This window comes from Chiloscyllium punctatum, chromosome 15 (assembly GCF_047496795.1).
Source record: "Chiloscyllium punctatum isolate Juve2018m chromosome 15, sChiPun1.3, whole genome shotgun sequence".
NCBI classification, from domain to species: domain Eukaryota; kingdom Metazoa; phylum Chordata; class Chondrichthyes; order Orectolobiformes; family Hemiscylliidae; genus Chiloscyllium; species Chiloscyllium punctatum.
In genome coordinates, this window is record NC_092753.1 from 7,204,536 (window position 1) to 7,222,611 (window position 18,076).

At 38.0% G+C, this 18,076-nt stretch overlaps 1 protein-coding gene across 3 annotated transcripts in view; it reads right to left on the reverse strand.

Moving 5' to 3' along the window:
* Positions 1 to 1,272: 1,272 nt before the first annotated feature.
* Positions 1,273 to 18,076, reverse strand: part of fndc3a (fibronectin type III domain containing 3A) — a 212,714-nt gene continuing 195,910 nt past the window's right edge. For all 3 annotated transcript variants that reach the window (XM_072584555.1, XM_072584554.1, XM_072584556.1), the window contains 3 exons: positions 17,559 to 17,725; positions 16,061 to 16,188; positions 1,273 to 3,991 (listed from right to left, as the gene is read on the reverse strand). In XM_072584555.1, the coding sequence (XP_072440656.1) occupies positions 3,677 to 3,991; positions 16,061 to 16,188; positions 17,559 to 17,725 (610 nt within the window). In that variant the 3' untranslated portion in view covers positions 1,273 to 3,676. The remainder of the gene's footprint in view (positions 3,992 to 16,060; positions 16,189 to 17,558; positions 17,726 to 18,076) is intronic.

Here is an 18,076-nt window from a genome sequence, read left to right on the forward strand (position 1 = left end):
CTCTGGAGGAGGTAAGGATGGACCATCAATCTGGGACTCCTGATGTTTGAATGCTTCAAACTTACCCTTTGCCCTGGAGTGCTGGGTTCTTCCATCATTGAGGGTGGGGACCTTTCTGAAGCCTCCTTCTCCAGTGAACTGTTTAATTGCCACCACCAATCACGACTAGATCTGTTGGTTGTGGGATCGCTTGACTGTATTCTCAGCTCTCATTTGCTGCCTATGCTGTTTCACACATTCTAGTCCTGTTTTGTAACTTCACCAGGTTGACACCATATTTTTAGGCATGCCCTCCTGCAGCTCTTTACTGAATCAGGGTTGATCTGCTGACTTAGTAGTGACAGTAGAATGGGGGAGTAGTCTAGGACACAAGGCTGCAGATTGTGCACGATTCTGCTACTGCTGATGCTCCACTGTGCCTCATGAATGGGCAGTCTTGAATTGCTTGATATGATGGGAAGTCTATTCCATTTAGCGTGATGGTTGTGCCACACAACACAATATACAAGGTCTTCTCAATATGAATTGAATACAAGTACTTTAGAATCTAATGTTGACTAAAAAACTGTTAGTTTTTTCACAAAGACTGTGTAGTGGTCACTTTACAGATACTGTCATGAACTGATGCATTTGCGACAGGCAGATCAGTAAGAATGAGGTCACAAATGTTTTTACCTTCATTGGTTCATAGTCTAGCGATAATATTTTTCGATTACCTCCCCTGCTGATGACTGTGATTCAAATGTCACAGCTATTGAGTGGTGCATATTTATAATTTGGATCTTGTAGATGATGGACAGGCTTTAAGGATCAGCAGTGAGCTATTTGCTTTAAGTGCATAACCTCTGTAACTATAATGTTTGGTATTGCTGGTACAGGTTAATTTCTGATAGTGATAATCCCACATCCTCAATCTGTTTATCTTCAGCTATTACAGAAATGCCTTTCCCTCCATTATACAATCAGAATTTATTCTGTTCAGCAAGTGATGCAAGTGTTACTTACTAATAAAGGCCCGGTGACCCAGAAACTATGGAACAGCGGAAAGCACATGTAGCCACATAACACGTAATTAAATATTTGACAAACACACTGATGCTTATCTCAGATTAAAAAGGGTATGTAAGCCTCAATCTTTCCTTAGAGAGCTAGAAAGGCTTGATCAATGGTGAACATCTATTCAATTCCAAAAAATAATCAGTTTACAGTTTCTTAGATAACGGCCAAGTTCTCAAATAAACAATAGATAATGCAAAGAATCAGACACTCTTTATTGTGCATGGATTTTGTTTTATGCATTACTTATTAAGTTACAGTTTGGATTTCAATATATATTTAAGAGTTAAACATATAATGGCAGCTTTACATTATCAGTACTAAGTCTGATATGATACAAGTGATATGTCATATATTTGGAATGGTTTCAAAAGTTTCAATAGTTTTTGGAATGTACAATCAATGAGGTAACAATGAAGCTTAGTTACATTTAAAAATCACTTATCCCCAATACAGAAAACTGCAATGAGAGATTATGGAAAATACAGTTACATTTATAAATGACTGGTTATATGCAACTATCAAAAATAGGAATGAATTTGAATTTTGACTGTCAAAATAAATTCTTCCAGCTTTTACAACAAGTTCAGGAGACAGTTTTAAAATCGAACCCACACTGGGCAATGAAATGCAGCCTTCAAAAATCAAACATTCATACATCCTCTTACAGAATCCAGCTGGCCAAATACTTTATACATTTAAAAAAGATATTGGTACAATAGAAATCATGTATCACATTAGTTTGTGGGGATATGAAAAAAATCCCACCGAAGCAAATAATTTCAGCAAAGTACATAAATGTAATTAAGGCTGTAGTTTTAAAGAGACGATATGTTAAGGACATTTAATTTCTGGCTAGTTTAAAATAATGCCAAGGGAAACTTAGAAAGACAAATGGTGCATCTCCCAATTTGATTTATGACCTTTGGTTGTCAAACAGGTCTGTTTAAAACAAAAGCAAAATGCGGAAATATTTAGGATGTTGGGGGATAGGAAAAAGGATCGGTCACAAAACAATGTGTTTGCAGCCTTCCAAACCGAGAAGCACAGTACACTTTCATTGGGTGATACTCACCAACACTGAAGTGCAACACATTGCTCAACTGAAAATAAAGGAAAATGTAAACATCTGCATTGTGAAGTATAAGGTCCATTTGAACAGGGGTCGTGTATATTACCAAACTTTCATATTACCCATTCACTCCTTCAGATAAAGTGGCACATCAAAACAAAACAATTTGCATTACAATGTATCTGACAACATAAATCACAAAAAGTGTTAACTAGCATTTTATGCCTATAATTGTAATAAATATGAAATCAGTTGCGACAAAGAAAACCAATAGAATAAATTGCACTAATTATATAAGTAAATAATTATTGATAGGCAAGTGACATTCTAACAAATCCAGGTATCCTTTAACAAAACTGATTCAGTGATTATGTGCAAATAAGGGGAACTTCTTAAAGATACTAAATAGCATAATTGAATATTAGTCCAACAACAGACTCCTATACAATGGTGCGTAGCTCTAGTTGCGTAACTTACAACAACTGCAAAGTACTCAAGTGCATTATTGTTGGCTACTTTTTAAGAAATATATAAATTAATAACATAGAACATCACTATTTTCCTTTTGAAGATCTTTGCAAAACAATGTTTTGCTATTCTAGAGATATTCAATGCTGTTATTGTTTTTTCTCTGATATAGTGTTGAACACTTACAGATTAATTTTTACCTCTGGAGGCTTATGAAATTAACCATTAAATTTGTTATGCATTTAAGCTGAATTCTTAATAGTGATATTGAAATGTGAAGTATTTCCTTGCTTAAATAAACTGCTAAAAGTAAAAAGTGCCTGAGATATAATTTGTGAAGCAGTGAATAAAAACATTATAGCTTGTATGCAGGACATTTTGAAAAAAAAGTGATAATTTGCTTCAGTGCTGCAAAGACCCTGGCAATGGAATATTCAAACCTATTACATTTTTACCCACACAGTCACATTCTCCCATGTTTACTGGCAATTTAGTATGAAGTGGCCCTCTTCAACTTTTAGGCTACATTTTAGAAGAGGTAGGAATTGCACAACTACTAAAGATTCAAAGTTTCACAGTTTGGGTTCACTACTGTTATGCTTTTTACCTGACTTGCTACACAGAATTTAATACCCCCAATTTCTGTTATTGCAATATATTCAATAGACTGCACTAAAGTGCATCAATTTTCCCTTCCCTACCTTTATATTTTCAAATGATCTCACATTGTAAAATTATTTTTAAAAAAAACTCAGTATAATGCTTTAACTTTACACATCCATACCAACACTCAAAACACTTGTTTCAAGGGGTATATTGTAAAGTGCCACTGGATTTACACAGATGTCACTTGCTGTATTAGACTGTTAATATTTCAACATATCTCTGTGGTATTCTCTACACGGTCAGACTTCCAGTAACACACATGAATTAGGGGAAAAGCAATAGCTGAGATGTTGGCAAAGAGCCTTTGTGACAATTGGATATCAGTATCAATTTAAAAGCATAATCAATCACAATTATTTGATATTACAACACAAGTAATACATGGCAAGAGACATTCAAATACTAAACTTTTTTTTACTTAATGACAAAATATTGAACAATGAAAGCAATCAAAATGGAGACTATAGCGAACAAAGCAAGAATGAGGGCAGCACACTGCTCATCACTTAATGTCTGTGTTGTCTTTGTGACTTCTGTGGTGCTTTTGCTGTTATTGGCTGGTGTCTCATTCCTCTGAGAGTATAATGTTACAGTAGCACTATAAGGGCCCATCAGATCATGAAACCCTTGAGTATCTTGGCACTGGCGAATGGCACACACACGAAAACGATATTCACAGTTCAGCTGGAGGTTTGAAACTTGGAATGTTGTTTCTGGACCTTTATAAATCTGCAACAAAACATACACACACATAATAAAAAAAAAGTATCCAGACATTTTGCCTTGTTGGCAGAACTGAAGAATTTCAAAACATGCAAACAATCAAAACAGATGGAAAGGGAAAGATCAACTGCTTCATCAACTTTGTTGCATTTAACTGTGTGCCCCAACACACTCCCTTTCCACCTTAGGCTGTATACTCTTCTGGGAGAGTCAAATAACACTCATTGCTTCCAGTATGTATTTGTTTTCCTTCACAAGGCAATGGAATAGCAGGAAACAAGAACAAAAATATATGTCTTAGAACATAGAACATAGAACAATACAGCACAGAACAGGCCCTTCGGCCCACGATGTTGTGCCGAACTTCTAACCTAGATTAAGCACCCATCCATGGACCTATCCAAATGCCTCTTAAAGGTCGCCAATGATTCTGACTCTACCACTCCCACGGGCAGCGCATTCCATGCCCCCACCACTCTCTGGGTAAAGAACCCACCCCTGACATCTCCCCTATACCTTCCACCCTTCACCAAGTCTTAGCAAGGTATTTATCTACTCTGGACAGACATGTTTTTCTGCTTTGCCAACAAGCCTATTTGTTAAATAAATGGCTGAAAATTGATAGAATTCACATTTGCTAGGCAAGCTAGGATGACAAGATAACCTGGAATTCAAACTTGAACCATAAAGTTGGGAGACAGAAATTCTGTCATCTGTGTTATGGATTAGTTTGAAAGCAATGCTGTGAGGAGCAGGTCTGTAGTACTTAAGAGCATTACATTCTAAATAGTTTAGACAGGTAAGAATGAAAACAAAACAATGAACCAAATTTCATTAGAATAGAGGAGTCTAAGGACAATTTGACAGGGCTGGTGTAGAAACCGGTTGCTTCCAGTGGAATCAGAATGAGGGGTACAGTAAGATTGTGCATTGCAAGATTAAGTGCTAAACAGCATTGTGAGGCTGTGGACGCATGAGTAGATTTAGTGATTGAAACAGAGACTATGTCAACATTTAAGGATGGATCAAATAGGCATCTGAATGAACAGGATTAAGAATGCAGCTGGTGCTAGCAGGTTTGCACAGATTGGTAAGGCTAGGTAACCTGTTTTTGCATTGTAACTCTGTGTTGGAAAATTGGAGGTTTCAGGTACTACAGGAGTTTGAGTTGTGTTTTGGATGTGTAATAGGTATGTCGCTTAGCGGTAAAGTTACTTGACTCATAATGTATAAGTGAATCAATGAGTTCAAAACCACTAGGTTGAAGAATCTTAAATTCAGTTCATGAAATAAATCTGAAATAAAAGAAAGCTAATATCAATAATGGCGATCACAATGCTAACTTGTTGAAAACCTCTATCTGGTTCAGTAAATGTCATTTCAGTAAAGGACTGTCATCACAGGATGGAGGCTCATAATAACTTTTATGACTACGAAGTCACTCAAATCTCTTTAATGTCATTTACTGAGAATGGCTCAGTAACATCACTACCGATCAAATCAGGTGATTCGCGAATGACAAATCTGCTAGACTGGACCTGACAAAGGTAGTGAGAAAACCTAATGATGGCAGAACCTATTTGACCTAATTCTCACCAATCTACCTGCTGCAGATAATGAGCAACTCGTGTCCTCAAGCAGCAATACTATGGTTATAGAGCAGGTCAAAGGTTAGTTATTTTGCAGCAGCAGATAACTCACCTCCTTACTCTCTATTTAGTCCACCATTTTCAAGACATAAGTGAGCAATGTGTTTAAATGGTTTCCACTTGTCTGAATGGTGGCAGCTCCAACAATGCACGTGGCTTGGCACCATCCAGGACAAAGCAGACTGCACACCATTGACCACCTTAACTATTCACTCCTCCACTGCTGATGCAGTGACAGCAGTGTGTATTAATCAGAAGATGCATCACAGCAACTCACCAATACTCCTTTAACAGCATATTCCAAAAATACATATACTCCCACACATCCTAATATCAGAAAACATTGCTTTCCATTCTTCACTGTTGGTTCACGAATTAATAAACTGAGTAAATTGAAAACTGAAATAAGCTAGAGTTCCATTTTTCACAATGTTGAACAGCACAATACTTATAATGTCACCTTGTCACAAGCTTTCCATATTTTTCTTGTCTTGAAGAATATTAGTCATTCAAAACATTTCAAAATGATAAAATTATCAGACTTATCATACTTCTTTAGCAATGAAATATTTTGAACATATCCAAACTAAACCAATTATATCATGCATACTAATATTTTTGCAACTGAGGCATCGTCCCACACCATATGCTTGCACTGCTCATACTACTCATCATTTGTAAATGCTGGTACAATCCTGTAGCCAGTTGCCAAGGTGGATACTGGATTTCAGAGATGTGTTTTAGTGTTCTTTTTAGCATTCGGAATTGGTGAGATTATCAACCAAAAAGCTGCAATATTATGGGCTAAAGTTACAGCCTACAACTCCACATTACAGAATGATAGTGCATCAATAGGCTGTATCATTACAATCTTTGAAAAGCTATTATTGCTTAGAAGAATATTGAAACATCTTAAAAGTTACAGTAATTAATAAATTAGAAAAAAGACAAGATTAGAAAGGTGTCTTCATACAAACTGTACATATAAATTCATAGCTCACTGATATTCCTGTTCCACAGTATTAAAAATATAGCACAATGTGTTTTGTGTATCACTTGGGAAATGCTTATCTCAGATTATATATTTGAATAGATACAAAAGAAACATATCAGACACAACATGGACATATTAGAAACACTAGTAACTATGGTCCCTGCATGACATTTCACATCCTTACACATTGAGTTAATTTCACATAATTTGTGGTTTTGTCACCTTTCCAAGATTTGTACAAATATTAAACAAACACTGATTATACTACTGCTTTTGTTTAAAATTAATGTTTTGTTGCTTACATCTCTACACTATATATTTGAATGATCAAATCATTAATTTTTTTTAAGCTGCCAACTGAAGAAACAACACAATGTCAAATTTTGGAGTGGTGGGGGTTAAGGGAAGTGTAGCATTCCTGTACTTAACGCACAATGTTTTCTAGGCTTGACATAAGGTTCTCTTATCATGCAAGCAACACACTCACGATGACTAGTACACGGTCATGATTATTGTACTTTTAAAGGTTTGAACTTTCAAAAATGCACCGCAATTTTGGCTACTGTCCTACATGGTACAGGTGATGAAATAAAATCATATGCATAACAGCAGGGAGAGCTGATGCAGCATGGATGGGGAAAAAAACTTGGATGAAATAAAATTTTCAAATTCAACAAACTTACAACATACGCTGAGACTAAGTCGAGAACAACAGATACAGTATTCAATTAACTATATTTCTTACAGGATCAAGAGTATGGATATGTAGCTGAGTTTTATTGTATACATTAATATGTAAGCGTAATGCTGTTGGTTGTGACTCGATAGAAGCATTTTTCCTTCTGTATCAGAAGATTTTGGATTCAAATTCCACATCAAAGATTTCAACACAATTCAGATGGAATTGCCATTGCAGTACTCGTGAATTTTCTTGCTGAAGGTGTCACTTCTTTTGGATGAGACAGTCATCCAAGGCCCTACCCTCCTTTCACGTGGACATGGAAATATTTTGAAGGAGGACATTCTGGTCTGGTCTTGTCTCGCAACCAATATCTGCTGCTTCTGAGACCTTGCTACAAGCAAATCAGCTGTCTTATTTCTTAGATCAGAACAATGACTGTATTTTAAAATTACTCCAAATGTAATTTTATTTCACACTAGTTACCATTAACTTTAAAGCTCTTTGGGACAAAGTCTTTAAAAGTAAGATCTTATGTTTATGTAAAGTCTTTGGAATATCCAAAAAGTCCAGTTCACACCGAAATAATGTTGTTCAACCAACGGAGATGCACATTTCTGGACTTCAAATTTATATTTCTGAAGCCTGATTATAAAGGGAAAATTTAATAAATATCCCTATTTAAACAGCTTTTTAAAAAAAAAAACTAGATATGGTAAAATATAGAATATGGTTGCTTTTGTATGTTTGTTTGCTTGAATGCAGTCAAACAAAACAATTATCACTTTGAGTCCTGATCTAGCGTCCCTGTATCCTTGCAGGTCCCTGACTTTTCATCACCTCATTGGTCCTCTAACACTGTATTTGGCTTCCTTGCCTCTGTTTCTGTAGGTTCCAGACCTAATACTAGCCTATGTTAAGATTTCCTTTCTCATTGGTCCCCGATCCTGTAATAACACTGGCTATTTGTCTTCCACATATGACAAACACCTGGTTTGTAGCCTGATCATTGGTTGGAAATGTTCACCCTCTTTCATCCACATGTATCTTGGCCATCATGTGGGGCAGCTGCCCTCTAAATTCAGGCTGAGACTGAATGTCCAAGAGTTCAAGGTTTGTAAATTTGACTTTGGAGGTTATACAATACTTCCATTCAAAGCCACCCAGGGATGCAAGTACTATCCATGCTTTGTACACTTTGACCAATTTACGTATTAAAAAGTGCTCAAGTGCTCTTGTTGGTGAGGGAGACAAACGGACACAGAATTCAGTTTGTGGATCGACTTGATTTTATTAACAAAATATCCTTTATCTGAATTTCCCAAAATGCCACAATAGGAGGCCTCTATCTAGTTCTATCAAGTCAGATCTTCTCTCAGGTCTACTTGGGTTGCCATACAGTTTTCTGTCACTGGGCCATATTGGACCTGGTGTTGGGGAATGAGCCAGGCCAGGTGGTAGAAGTTGCGGTGGGGATTTCTTTGGGAACAGTGACCACAATTCTGTAAGTTTTAGAATAATCATACACAAAGATGAGAGTGGTCCTAAGGGAAGAGTACTAAACTGGGCCAAGGCCAATTATATCAAAATTAGGTAGGAGCTGGGAAGTGTGGATTAGACACAACTATTTGAAGGGAAGTCCACATTTGATATGTGGGAGGCTTTCAAAGATTGGTTAAAGATAGTGCAGGATAGGCATGTCCTATTAAAAGCAAAGGATAAGAAAGGCAAGATTCATGAACCATGGATGACAGGAGAAATCGTACGACTAGCCAAGAGGAAAAGGGAAGTGTATATAAGGTCCAGGAAGCAAAGAACAGAACGGGCCCTGGAGGAATATCGGAAGAGTAGGACCAGTCTTAAATGAGGAATCAAGCGGGCTAAAAGGGATTATGAAATAGCTTTAGCGAGCAGAACTAAGGAGAATCCCAAAGCCTTTTATTCTTTTATCAGAAGCAAGCGGGTAACTAGAGAAAGGATTGGTCCACTAAAGAGTAAGGAAGGAAGGAAGGCTATGTGTCGAACCTGAAAGAATGGGTGAGATTCCGAATGATTACTTTGCATCAGTGTTCACTGAGGAGAGGGACATGATGAATGTTGAGATTAGAGATAGAAGTTTGATAACTCTGGATGACGTTGACATAAGTAGGGAAGATGTGTTGGGTAGGCTAGAGGCTATTAAAGTAGACAAATCCCCAGTACCCAGATGGGATCTATCCCAGGTTGCTGAGGGAGGTGAAAGTGGAAATAACTGGGGCCCTGACAGATATCTTTGTAGCATCCTTAAACATAGGTGAGGTGCCGGAGGACTGGAGGGTTGTTCTTGTTGTCCCCATGTACAAGAATGGTAGTAGGGATATTCCGGGTAACTACAGACCAGTGAGCCTGATGTCAGTGGTGAGAAAGTTGCTGGAGAAGGTACTGAGGGATAAAAATCTATTTATATTTAGAAAAGAATGGGTTTATCAGTAATAGGCAACATGGTTTTGTGTGGGGGAGATTATGCCTTACCAACTTAATACAGTTCTTTGAGGAAGTGATCAAGTTGATAGATGAAGGAAGGGCTGTAGGTGTCATATACATGGACTTTAGTAAGGCATTTGAAAAGGTTCCCCATGGTAAACTAACAGAGAAAGTTAAGTCACATGGTGTGCAGCGTGTTCTAGTTAGGTGGATAAAGAACTGGTTGATCAACAGGAGACAGAGAGTAGTAGTTGAAGGGAGTTTCTCAAAATGGAGAAAGGTGACCAGTGGTGTTCCACAGGGATCAGTGCTGGGGCCACTGTTGTTTGTGATATACATAAATGATCTAGAAGAGGGCACTGTTGGTATGATCAGCAAGTTTGCAGATGACAGGAAGATTGGTGGAGTAGCAGAAAGCATAGGGGACTGTCAAAGAATACAGGAGAATATAGATAGACTGGAGAGTTGGGCAGAGAAGTAGCAGAAGGAGTTCAATCCAGACAAATGTGAGGTGATGCATTTTGGGAAGTTTAATTCTAGAGTGAATTATACAGTAAATGGAAGAGTCTTGGGAAAAGTCAATGAGCAGAGAGACAGAGAGATCTGGGAGTTCAGGTCCAATGTACCTTGAAGGTTGCTGCACAGGTAGACAGAGTGGTCAAGGAGGCATATGGTATGCTTGCCTTCATCAGATGGGGTATTGAGTATAAGAGCTGGCAGGTCATGTTAAAATTGTACACTACATTGGTTCGGCCGCGTTTAGAATACTGTGTACAATTCTGGTTGCCACATTACCAAAAGGATGTGGACACTTTGGAGAGGGTGCAAGAGAAGGTTTACGAGGATGCTGCCTGTATGGAAGATGCTAACTATGAAGAGAGGTTGAGTAGATTAGGATTGTTTTCATTAGAAAAAAGGAGATTGAGGGGGGACCTGATTGAGGTTTACAAAATCATGAAGGGTATTACACAGGGTAGATAGAGATAAGCTTTTTCCCCAGGGTGAAGGATTCAATAACAAGGGGTCACGCTTTCAGGGTGAGAGGTGAAAAGTTTAAGGGGGGTACACGCGGTAAGTACTTTTCACAGAGGGTGGTAGGTGCCTGGAATGCATTGCCAGCAGAGGTAGTAGAGGCAGGCACAGTAGATTCATTTAACATGTGATTGGATAGATGCATGAGTTGGTGGGGAGCAGAGGGATACAGATCCTTAGGAATTGGGTAAAGACATGCACTTTACATCTTCCTGGCATGTCAGGTGAAGAGTATTGGCATGACCTTTTGGATGTTTTAAACCATGCTTATGACCCCAATGACCAAAGGCACAAAACATTCAGGAAGGTCTGGACGAGTGGGTGATAAAAACACACACTGAAAGCCACCCTCTCAGTAAAGACTTGCAGCAAGATTTGTAATGGAAGACCATGTGGCAAAGATGACCCAGAAGATCCGCCCTGACCTGCAAGACCCCCGTGGTAGACGTGTGCCAGCCCTACATCAGAGGGGAAAGAGATTCCAATGACTCAGCTCAAACACGTGGATTGTTAAGGGTAATATCCTTTCTGAGCAGATAGAACTAGATAGAGAGTAAATATTATAGCAATTTGGGAAATGGTCACGAGTTGTTAACAAGGAATATTTTGTTATTAAAATCAACTTAAACTGCAAACTGAAGTCAGTATCCTTTTGCCTACCTCACTAATAACGGAAGTTGGGTTTTTAATACATCAACTGGTTGAAGTGTCCAAAGCATGGACAACAGCACTAAAATACTCTAATTTTTTTCCATTTTCTTATGTCCAAAGGTACCATTCTATTGTTTAAGAAAAAAATTTCCAGACTGAAAATAAATATCGAAAACAGTTTCACATATTAAAATTATGATGAATGCAATTGTAGAAGCATAAATTTCAACAATTCACTACTAATCAATGATAAGATTACAGGTAATTACCATTACAATTCATTCTAACAACATTACTTCCAGAAAGGAAATCTTTAATTGCGTAAAACATTGGTTATTAAGCTAATTCCATATTATTTGTAGAAATAGATGCCCTGCTTGATAACATCTTGCTGGTATGGACAGAAAAAAAAGGTTGCATATGGCATTAATAAAAGCCATTTGAAATTAGATTCATGGTGCTCCTTAGTAATTATGAAAAGTATTCTTTTCATGAAAACACTTTAAGAAGGTACAGCAGACCCTAACCTTTTCTTGTTTTAAAGACAGATGTGAAGTGGATATTCCGGGAGTGACGCAACTGGTCAAACCACTCTGCTTTAAGCAAAACAGAATTTATTTACACACTATGGTTGAAACATGAACAAAAAAAACCCAGAATTTAGAATAACTTAACTTCTTTGAAAGCTCAACTGACTCAATATCGTAACTTAACAAAGGTGCTATTCCAATCCATGCATCATCCCATAAACACACCCTTTGGCAAAAGGTAAATTCAAACACCAGTGCTTAATATATAAGGAGACATTTCAGAGAGAAACATCAGACAAGAAACATCTGTTGACCATGGAACCTTTTTTCTGTGGTAGCTTCTCTGCTACCAGCAACCTCTGACTCCTGCTAAAAGAAGCCAAATTAGAAAACAACCTGAACTGGGAGAATTGGCCACTCCCCTACCATTGTTTAAAGTAGACAAGTCCAGAATACCAGCCCCTCTGCTTTTATGACCCCTCTTGAAAATAACCAAGGAGAAAATAACCTTGCTAAAGAGGCAGCATCATCACTATATTTACCTTAAACATGAATTACATCAATAAGGTAAATGCACAAATGAATGATATAACGTTGTACTACCAAAGTCCCTTTATATATTTTAGCATAATTCCACCAATTTTGCACATTGCAGCATCACTTCACTGACCACTGTTGCATTCAAATCTGCAATGAGACACGAGTAGATTTTCTTTACCATTCAAACTAAAATGACTAATTTTAAGCATTGTTGATGCCTACATTTAAGCAAAGCACTTTATTTTCCTCAATTATATCACCAATTATAGTCAATGTCCAATCTGTAAAAATGAATCACCAAGATATTCTATCATGGTAATTATAAACACTAATCGCTCAGATTGGAGTGGGTTGCTTTCGCAAACAACCCAATACTTACAGAATTTAATCAATTTTAGAAGCTGAGTTTGTGCCTGCTTAGGACAATCATACCTGCCTATCATTTAAACTTAATTCACCTATCCTCTCTAATATCAAAAATGGCATGGATGTCTATCAGAAAAATAACAATTCTCAGACAAAAGGCTACACAAACCTGACTTTTGATTGTTCAATTAGAATGGTACAGTGTGATGAATGCCTCCCCTTCTGATTTAAGAAAGGAGAACATAGCATCAAGAAACAGTAAGAGGGTTAAAGTAAAACCAGGATTTGAAAACAATTTGCAAGTTAATAAGTTCTAAACAAAGTGAGCAGAGAACACCAGGCATCAGAACAGATGGATAATTCTGTAGTAACACTTATACCCTCAGTAAACTTGCCTATATTTATAAAGGTCAGAAAAGGCGATGTTAACTGATGCTTGTGCAATGTTCAGTACAAATACAGATTCTTCAGACAAAGAAGTGGTTTGTACCCATTCGCAGCAAGACCTGGACAACATAGAGGCAAAGAGATGTACAGCATGGAAACAGACCCTTTGGTCCAACCTGTCCATACCGACCAGATATCCCAACACAATGTAGTCCCACATACCAGCACGTGGCCCATATCCCTCCAAACCCTTCCTATTCATACACCCAACCAAATGCCGTTTAAATGCTGCAATTGTACCAGCCTCCACCACTTCCTCTGGCAGCTCATTCCATACACACACCACCCACTGAAAACGTTGGCCCTTAGGTCTCTTTTATATCTTTCCCGTCTCACCCTAAACCTATGCCCCTCTAGTTTTGGACTCCCTGATCCCAGGGAAGAGACTTTGTCTATTTATCCTATCCATGCACCTCATAATTTTGTAAACTTCTAAAAGGTCACCCCTCAGCCTCTGACGCTCCAGGGGAAACAGCCCTAGCCTATTCCATCTCTCCCTATAGCTCAAATCCTGCAACCTGGCAACATCCTTGTAAATCTTTTCTGAACCCTTTCAAGTTTCACAACATCTTTCCGATAGGAAGGAGACTAGAACTACAAGTAATATTCCAACAGTGGCCAAAACCAATGCCCTGTACAGCCACAACATGACCTCCCAACTCCTATACTCAACACTCTGATCAATAAAGGAAGGCATACCAAATGCCTTCTTCACTTATCCTATTTATCTGCGACTCCACTTTCAAGGAGCTATGAACATGCACTTCAAGATCTCTTTGTTCAGCATCACTCTCTAGGACCTTACCATTAAGTGTATAAGTCCTACTAAGATTTGCTTTCCCAAAATGCAGCACCTCACATTTATCTAAATTAAACTCCATCTGCCACTTCTCAGCCCATTCGGCTCATCTGATTAAGATCCTGTTGTAATCGGAGGTAACCTGCTTTGCTGTCCACTACACCTCCAATTTTGGCGTCATCTGCAAACTTACTATGTTTACCTCTTATGCTTGCATCCAAATCATTCATATAAATGACAAAAAGTAGAGGACCCAGCACCGATCTTTGTGGCACTCCACTGGTCACAGGCATCCAGTCTGAAAAACAACCCTCCCCCACCAGCCTCTGTCTTCTACCTTTGAGCCAGTTCTGTATCCAAATGGCTAGTTCTCCCTGTATTCTGTGAGATCTAACCTTGCTAACCAGTCTCCAATAGGGAAATCTTGTCGAATGCCTTACTGAAGTCCCGATAGATCACATCTACCACTCTGCCTTCAAAAGTCCTCTTTGTTACCTCTTCAAAAAAACTCAAGTTTATGAGACATGATTTTCCATGCACAAAGCCATGTTGACTTTCCCGATCAGTCCTTGCCTTTCCAAATACATGTATATCCTGTCCCTCAGGATTTCCTCCAACAACTTGCCCACCACCTACGTCAGGCTCACTGGCCTTTAATTCCCTGGCTTGTCCTTACCACCTTTCTTAAACAGTGGCACCATGATAGCCAACCTCCAGTCTACCGGCACCTCATCTATGACAATTGATGATACAATTATCTCAGCAAGAGGCCCAGCAATCACCTCCCTAGCTTCCCACAGAGTTCTCAGGTACACCTGATTAGGTCCTGGGGAATTATCCACCTTTAGGCGTTTCAAGAAAACCAGCACTTCCTCCTCTGCAATATGACATTTTTCAAGATATCACCATCTATTTCCCTACGTTCTATATCTTTCATATCCTTTTCCACAGTAAATACTGATGGCAAAATACTCGCTTAGTATCTCCCCCATTTTCTGCGGCTCCACACAAAGGTCGCCTTGCTGATCTTTGAGGGGCCCTATTCTCTCTCCCTAGTTACCCTTTTGTTCTTAATGTATTTATAAAACTATTTGGATTCTCCTTAGTTCTATTTGCCAAAGCTCTCTCATGTCCCCTTTTTGCCCTTCTGATTTCCCTTTTAAGTATACTCCTACTGCCTTTATACTCTTCCAAGGATTCACTCGATCCATCCTGTCTATACTTTACATATGCTTCCTTCTTTTTCTTAACCAAACCCTCAATTTCTTTAGTCATCCAGCATTCCCTTACCTACCAGTCTTTCCTTTCACCCTAACAGGAATATACTTTCTCTGGATTCTCGTTATCTCATTTCTGAAGGCTTCCCATTTTCCAGCTGTCCCTTTACCTGCGAACATCTGCTCCCAATCAGCTTTTGAATGTTCTTGCCTAATACCGTCAAAATTGGTCTTTTTCCAATTTAGAACTTCAACTTTTAGATCTGGTCTATCCTTTTCCATCACTATTTTAAATCTAATAGAATTATGGTTCTTGGCTTGTTTGATAAGCATCACATAAAGACCAGCTCCAAATAAAAGACTCTCAGTGGCATTATCATTTTTGAATTCCTTACCCACAGTATCCTGGGTGACACCACTGATCTGAAATTGAACTGGGCCAGTCATATACATGATATACTACAAAAGCAAATCAGAATTCTGAGAGAAGAGGAACGCTTTGCGGAGTAACTCACCTTCTATCTCCCAATGCCTGTCCTCTATTACAAGACACAATGGTGGGTGACCTTACATGTCAAGGACTACAATGGTTCAAGATGGATAAGCAATTAAAAATTGTTGGTTTATTTTGTGACATTCACATCCCATGAACATATAAAACCAGCACTTACATTTGCATTGTCCAAGTAAATCCAAGTGAGACTTTACCTGTTTGAATTCAGAGTCTTTGCCAACCATGGCCTGAACATTGTAAACAATTGGATCCCCCTTCATTGCTGGCAAAGGTTCCCAAGTGAGATCACATACGTTTTCCTTCAGTTGCTTTAATCTCGGAGCTAGTCAGAAAGGAATTAGACAGGTTAATTTAGTAAAAGAAATAATAAAAGCAGATATGAAATGAGCATATAGTCTTTTTTAACAAGGAATGAACATCATGTATCAAGAGGATACACATTGGCTGCAAGCTGTTGCTTACAATTGTGGCCATGTGTTTTGCATGAATATAAAATCTCTCTCTTTCTTCTGAGGCAAGGCACCACCTTGAACTGAATGACGATTTCAGCTTTTCAGTATTGCCGCTGAGAGCTGTTAGCAGAAGGCACACACCAACACATTAGGGGTGATGGACCCTCTCTCCTGTAAGGAATGGCAATTTTACTTAAAATTATAAAACAAACCTGTTAACAGATATATTTTCTATTAATTGTTTACTTTATAGTGGTCAAGGAGAAGTCATCAAATTGGATGGATTTACTCTAATGTGAAGGAGTGCTATTTGGAAACAAAAGGTGAATGAAGCTGCATTTCGGATGGGGAAGGTGAAATGAATGTCATAATTTAAAGAGAGAGATAATTTAAAAAAAAACACACCACTTTGCAAAACTGCCTTTTCAGACCTTCAAAATGGGACACTGGCAAAATTCTTTGAGGTCACTGCAGAATTACCCTTGGCAATTTCAAAAGCTGAAAATGGACACATAATTGGTGCTGTTACGACACAGGGTAAACCCACTCTGTTTATTTTAAACCAGCAATACAGAAAAGATTTACCCTGTGCGGTAATTTGTGAAAATTCGAGAGGCCAAGAACTAGTTAAAGTAAAAAGTAACAACTTTATTTCTTAAAGTATAACAGAGAATATTTAATAACAACTATTTACAACTCCTTCCTCTAACTTATCTTTTACTTTCCCTTCTATAATACTAGTCTGATAAAACAGAGTAAGATTTACCAAAAATAATTCAAATTTCAAAACCAGCCAGCTGTTGTATCTGCCTCTGTACATTTGCTCTCTAGGTTGGTATCGATGTTTTTTCTCTGTGTAGGCGCTTTCTCTTAGCAGCTTACATCTGTTGGTCTTTTGGCAGTTCTGCACCAACTGTTTGATTTTTCCCGGTCTTATACCCTCAAAAACATCGAATTGATTGGAGGTTGGTACTTTTTTTGGGGGTAGAATTTAAATTGATAGGCCTATTTTCAAATTTGTTTTTGTCTCCAGACAACCAGCTAACCTAGCTGCTGGACCAAAAGGTTACATTGTATTTTGTTCAGAACACTTAGTGCTGTCAGAAAGTTCTGCTAGCTCTTAACTCTTTTAAAAGTACAGTATCCCTTACACCTTCATAACATAATACTGACATTAAAATTTAATCTATAGTTCTAACCATCCAAAATAATCAAATAAACAAACACAATAAGCACTTACCTTTAACAGGAGATGGGGGAGATTTGGCAGTTGTGAAAGTGTAAACGTCAGAAAAGGATCCTTCACCTGCTTCATTACATGCCTGAATTTTAAATCTGTAGCATGTTGACTCATTGAGTCTTTGAACTTTGTGTGTGTGACATGGTCCTTTGCATATAGTTGAATACCTGAAAGATAACCCAGGTTTTAATGGCATCTGCAAAATTCTGAAACATCCAGACTTGTCCTCTATCAAGTATTAAATACTCAGTTTTTCCTCATTTATTAAAGGTTTCTTTTAAGATTCCAGCTTATGGTTGTAATATATCCTTGATGCTTGGTTGTTTATTATTTTTAAATGGAACTCGTTATGGCTTGCAATTGTTTTCAACAATTTTCTTCCAAAATTTGTCTCATGTGTCACTGACCATCATATCTGCACCAATTTTCTTCTTCCTGGTTGATTTTATCACAACTTTTATTGCTTATTTATGTTAAGCAAATCCTTGCTTTCCCAATCCCATTTTACTACCCAGAAA